This window comes from Trichechus manatus, unplaced genomic scaffold (genome assembly GCF_000243295.1).
Source record: "Trichechus manatus latirostris isolate Lorelei unplaced genomic scaffold, TriManLat1.0 scaffold00278, whole genome shotgun sequence".
Classification (NCBI taxonomy): Eukaryota; Metazoa; Chordata; class Mammalia; order Sirenia; family Trichechidae; genus Trichechus; species Trichechus manatus.
In genome coordinates, this window is record NW_004444214.1 from 1,403,306 (window position 1) to 1,409,274 (window position 5,969).

The window sequence follows — 5,969 nt, forward strand, 5'->3', positions numbered from 1 at the left end:
AATGATCGTGAGCATTTCTTCATATGTCAGCTGCCTGAATATCTTCTTTGGTGAAGTGCCTGTTCATATCCTTTGCCCATTTTTAAATTGGGTTGTCTTTTTGTTGTTGAGGTTTTGCAGTATCTCGTAGATTTTAGAGATTAGACGCTGATTGGATTTGTCATAGCCAAAATTTTTTTCCAGTCTATGGGTTGTCTTTTGATGAGCATAAGTGTTTGATTTTTAGGAGCTCCCAGTTATCTAGTCTCTCTTCTGGTGCTTGTGCATTGTTACCAAACAGTTCTTGTGTTTATACCGTGTATTAGGGCTCCTAGCGTTGTACCTATTTTTTCTTCCATGATCTTTATCGTTTTTGATTTTATGTTTAAGTCTTCGTTCCATTTTGAGTTAGTTTTTGTGCATGGTGTGAGGTATGGATCTTGTTCCAGTTTTTTGCAGATGGATATCCAGTTAGGCCAGCACCTTTTGTTAAAGAGACTGTCTTTTCCCCATTTAACAAACTTTGGGCCTTTGTCAAATATCAGCTGCTCATAGGTGGATGGATTTATATCTGGATTCTCAGTTCTGTTCCATTGGTCTATGTATCTGTTGTTGTACCAGTACCAGGCTGTTTTGACTACCATGGCCGTATAATAGGTTCTAAAATCAGGTAGTGTGAGGCCTCCCACTTTGTTCAGAACGTTTTCTTAATAAACTTTGTTATGCTAATTGACATAGTTGTCCTCTGAAAGCATGGTCTCCAGACCCCCTGCCCCTGCTACTTTGTCCCTCAAAGAGTTTGGTTGTGTTTAAGAAACTTACTAGTTTTTGGTTTAGTCCAGTTGTGCTGACCACCCCTGTTTTGTGTGTTGTCCTTCCCTACACCTAAGGTAATTCTTGTCTACTGTCTAGTTAGTGAATTCCCCTCTCCCTCCCTCCCCACTCTCATAACCATCAAAGAATGTTTTCTTCTGTGTTTAAACCTTTTCTGGAGTTCTTATAATAGTGGTCTCATATAATATTTGTCCTTTAGAATGCAATACATTTTTTAAATCACATATTTTAGAGGAAAAATAATTTGATGCAATTTAATCATATATGAAAATAAGTAATAAATTAGGTTCAAATATTATTCTGAAACTTAAAATACCAGATGTCACCCCTGACAACTTGCGTGGGACTAAGCTCCTCTGTATCTTCACTTACAACGAGTGGGCTGGTGCAGATCATTTCTGAGTCTTCATTTCATACTCTGGCTAGCTTTATGAAAAGGAGCATATCGTGTGTCATCTCCTCTGACAAAAGAGAAAAAATCCTCTAAAAATGTTCAGTCCTATTTAAAAAGGCTTAACTCGTGGCATTTCTTATCTTACAGAGTAGCTCATGCTATTGATATGTTTGTATAATTTATTGGGAGAGTAGACCTATTTTTCTGCATGCCAGAATGTGAGCTATGATTGAATAACTCATTAATATACTGCACTGTGTGATTGCTTATTTCTTCACTATTGTTGTCTTTAGATGGAATGTGCCCATGTTGAATTAGGATTAAAAAATTCAGCAGCCGCTGTTTCCCTGACTGTTCTGTGCCTGTCACGAGAACAGTTTAAGATTGTCCTCCCATGTGCTACATGGTATAAAAGATTATTTTTTCCATAGGTCTGATGGTACCAACTTTGTATGAATTCTGCTGGGAAAAAAGAGTTATCTGACTAGTCCAAGATAAGAATACAATGTAATGTGCATGACTAAAATTTTTTTTTTTTTTTGTTTAAATGTGTTTATCATTAGAAAAAGTCATTACTGTGCTAGCTGCCTGTCTGGAAAGTGAGAATCAAAATGCTCAGAGGATTGGAGCTGCTGCACTTTGGGCTCTGAGTCACAATTATCAGAAGGTCAGTTTTTAAACCATGGTTATACCTGGGGGCAAACAGCCAAGGCTCTTGTGATGCGTCCAAGGATGTGGGAGGAGTATTTGGAAAAGAAAAGAAGTGAAGCCAGAGACCCGCATGGCCGCTGTGCTTTCATACAATTAGTGGATCATCAATCAGAATCTTTTTCATTTAATCATTTCAATATATCTTAGTTCAGAACAGTACTTCTCTTTTAAGTGAGTTGTCCTGTTAGTTTAAATTGATTTGCCATATTGTTGTAATGTTAGTATAGATTGTTTCTTCTAAAAAAAAGCGTCAAGGAAAAATGCATCTTGAAATAAAGCCTTGTAACAAAGTTTTCTCTGATTCCCCTTTCTCTACTAAACATCATCCCTGAGTTTGATAATCAGCTCAGTTCTTGTAAGACTGCCTTGCAGGGACGGCCCTGAGAAACAGCCAGCAGAGGGGGCCTGTGCCTGCTCTTTCTCTCGCCTTGGGTCTTTGGTTTGATCGCAGACGCCTAACCCTGTGCAGCTGAGAGACAAGCAGGCCCGTGCGTGTCCACATGATGAACTAGTAGCCAAACGAATTAGTGAGGACAGACAATGATCGTAGAACAGTGCTACGCTAACCTGACTGTCCCTGGTCTGTGCTGCATGTGCCCGCACAGGCTGCAGTCCTAGCCCAGCAGGACAGAGGCTGCTACTGTCATTTGCCCCATTGTGTCCCTGGGCCTTAGCACAGCGTGTGTTACTTTGTAGTCTCAGTAAATATTTTTTGACGGATTGACTGATAATGTTTGATATGTTGTGGTGGTGGTGTACTAGCAAGTCAATTCTGACTCATAGTGAGTGACCCCATGTGGCAGAGTAGAACTTCCCATAGGGTTTTCTAAGCTCTAATCTTCATGGGAGCAGATCGCTGGGTCTTTTCCTCCCACAAAGTGGAGGGGCTGGTAGGGTCAAACTATTGACCTTTTGGTTAGCAGCTGAGAGCTTAAGCATTGCCCCTCCAGGGCTTCTTAGCGTTTAATACACTTGATCTGAAATCTAAGGCTTGAAGGAATATGAAGCACTGAAAATAACTGAGTTTGAGTGGTTTAAAATAGAAAATTGAGATTGGGGAGAAGGAGTAAAAGGGGAGGGAACAAAGTGGAACAGTAGTGAGAGAAATCAAGTCAGATGGGGAAGGAGATGTGCTAGACTTCAGGTAAGCAGAGAGATCAACACAGTAGTGTGTACCAATAGATTATTCTCTATCTGTGTTAGCAATGGGCAGAATTAGTATTGTGCTATCCTGATCTTTAACACATGGGGATACATCTAGTTAATAGATTATTCTATATTACCTCTAGGCAAAAACAACTTTGAAAAATCCGTCAATAAAAAGAAGAGTGGATGAAGCATATTCCTTAGCAAAGAAAAGTAAGTTTCGTTGTTAAAAAGATTATGATTAAACTTGGAAGCTAAGTGAATTCTCTGATTAATGAAATATTTGGACAGGCCGCAGTGAAATGACAGTTTCCTACACTGATGTGTTTCTAGGATTCCAGGAGTTTTTTTGTTGCAGCACTGTAAAATGTGCAGATACTTGGTCTGTGCTTCTCATTATAACAGTTTTTTAAATAACGTGTCTGTGATCTTTCTCTGAGTTGTTTTTTTCTTGGCTAACCTTTCTTTGCCAGTGGTGACCACTGTGCTAAAGTGTGTTCTTAGGTGATAAGAACTCAGCCCAATTAGAATTGACCTGGAACAGAAAACTTTGATGTAATAGCTGGAAGTTGAATCAGTCTTCTAAGAATAGATTCCATTACCCTTGTATCCACTCGGCTGTGTGATCAGATCATGATACAAGATAGGGTTTTTCTTTTTAAAGAAAGGCGACACCAGTTTTCAGTGGGCATTATTCTCTGAACTTTTTAAATGCTAAGTCAGAAATCTGAACTGTGTGTCTTTGCTGAACTACAATAGGTCATTTGGTCTTTTTTTTTTTTTTTTTAAATAATCTGACTTTCTTAAAAGTGGATTTTGTTTCTAAAACTGTGAGCATGAATTTTTAGAAATAGTGGATGATTGAGTTACATTAGAGTTTATGATTTAAGAGGGACAATACATAAAACGAGCCCTGGTGGCACAGTGGTTAAGAGCTCAGCTGCTAACCAAAAGGTGTGCAGTTCGAATCTATCAGCTACTCCTCAGAAACCCTGTGAGGCAGTTCTACTCTGTCCTATAGGGTCGTTGTGAGTTGGAATTGACTTGACAGCAACGGGTTTGGTTTTTGGTACTTAAAAAGAGTTGTTGTTGTTAGCTGCCAAGTCGATTCCCAACTCATGGCAACGCCGAGCACAACAGAACAAAACACTGCGCAGTCCTGTGCCATCCTCCGATCAGTGCCAGTCGGATTGTTGTGATCCAGAGGGTTTTCAGTGGCTGATTTTTGGAAGCAAGTCACAAGGCCTTTCTTCCTAGCCCATCTTAGTCTGGAAACTGCTTAAACCTGTTCAACATGATAGGAACACACAAGCCTCCACTGACAGATGAGTGGTGGCTGCGTATAAGGTGCACTGCCCAGGAGTTAAATCTGAGTCTCCCACATAGAAAGCAAGTTTTCATTGAGGATTATAGTTAATGGTGTCCATCATGGATGTATATTGTTTTTGTTTATGCCACTTGAGAAAACTAGTAATAAAAAAATAAATTCTGTAACTGCATTTATTTAAATGTAAAATACTATATGCTTAGTACATGAAGAACTTAAATGGAACTTTAAAATACATATATATATATATATATCCTATTCATGTATGTTTGTATGTGTATTTACTCTTAAGTAGTACTAAGTTTAATAAACTGGTATTTCCATACCCTTATTTTTCTGTCTCAGCTTTCTCAGACTCAGAAGAAAGCTCTCTCAATGCCTATTATTTGCGATGTCTTGAAAACCTCGTGCAGCTGCTCAGCTCCTCCTGAGCACCAGGAGAGGCTCGCCCTGACAGTGACAGTTACCTGGCAGGGAGCAGCACTGGAGCAGGTGTGTGTAGCAGCAGCTACCTGAAGACACACTAAGTCTCTGTAAGGTGTCGATGCCCTTACTTCCCCATGAGAAGTAGAATGGGAACATCTCAAACTCCGTCCATTCAGCAGCTCTCCATAAAGAAGAGCAGATGATAAGATGATGGAAAAAGAGGCACAGAACATTCCGGGACATAAATATTTTTACCTTTTTCTATGCAATGTGCTTTGTAAAAATCCTATTTAACAGTTATTTAATAAAACATTTTTGGAACTGAAAATTGACTAATTGCTATTTGTAGACTTTTATCGGTCTTATGAATACAAAATTTAAGAATGGAAAAAAAGCATAGTGTTCTAGTTTCCTTTTTTATGTTTATTTATTTTAATTTTTACATGAAATTTAGCTCTTATCTGTCAGTACAAATCTTTTTTTTCAAACCTTTGTATCTTCCAGAGCATACTCATGGGTGAAGGAATATATGTATGTAAGCATTTACACTTTTGTGAGTAGCTTCTTTATGCAATCTTTAATTATATTAATGTCTTTCCATACGATTTATAAATTAGGTATATTTTATAACTTTCTCCTTTTTGCTTCTGGAATGCCATACAGTAAAGAATAATATGATTTCTGGTCATGTAGGCCCAGATTCAAATTCTTGCTTGGCCCAAAACATGGAGAACAAGTAGAAAAATATTGTAGGAGCAAATCAGTATCATTGTTCAAACTCTGTAGAGTACTCCATTACATAACTCTTAACTAACATGTAGTTCTGAATTTGGTACTTAAATGAAAATCAATTGAAGTACTATTACTTTGATCCGTTTTCCCAAAACTTCTGATAAGAAGAGAAAAATAAAAGCTGAAATATATACAATCATATGTATGTGTGTATATACACACTAATTATTTAGGAAAGAATTTTCTAATTATGATTAACAAGGGAAAACATCACACACACACACACACACACACTTTTTTTTATTAAGTGCCATTAACATGCCTGACCCAAGCTGTGGTCTTTTCAATTGCCTCATATGCTTTCAAAAGCTCGACAATAAAAAAAGAAGACAAAAGAATTGATGCACTTGAAGTATGGTG

At 38.0% G+C, this 5,969-nt stretch overlaps 1 protein-coding gene across 1 annotated transcript in view; it reads left to right on the plus strand.

The window, feature by feature from the left end:
- RTTN (rotatin) overlaps window positions 1-5,313 on the plus strand; it is a 185,588-nt gene extending 180,275 nt beyond the window's left edge. The window contains 3 exon segments of the mRNA XM_023725021.1: window positions 1,771-1,874; window positions 3,208-3,277; window positions 4,737-5,313. Of these exon segments, the coding sequence (XP_023580789.1) occupies window positions 1,771-1,874; window positions 3,208-3,277; window positions 4,737-4,822 (260 nt within the window). The 3' untranslated portion in view covers window positions 4,823-5,313.
- The last annotated feature ends 656 nt before the right edge of the window (window positions 5,314-5,969 follow it).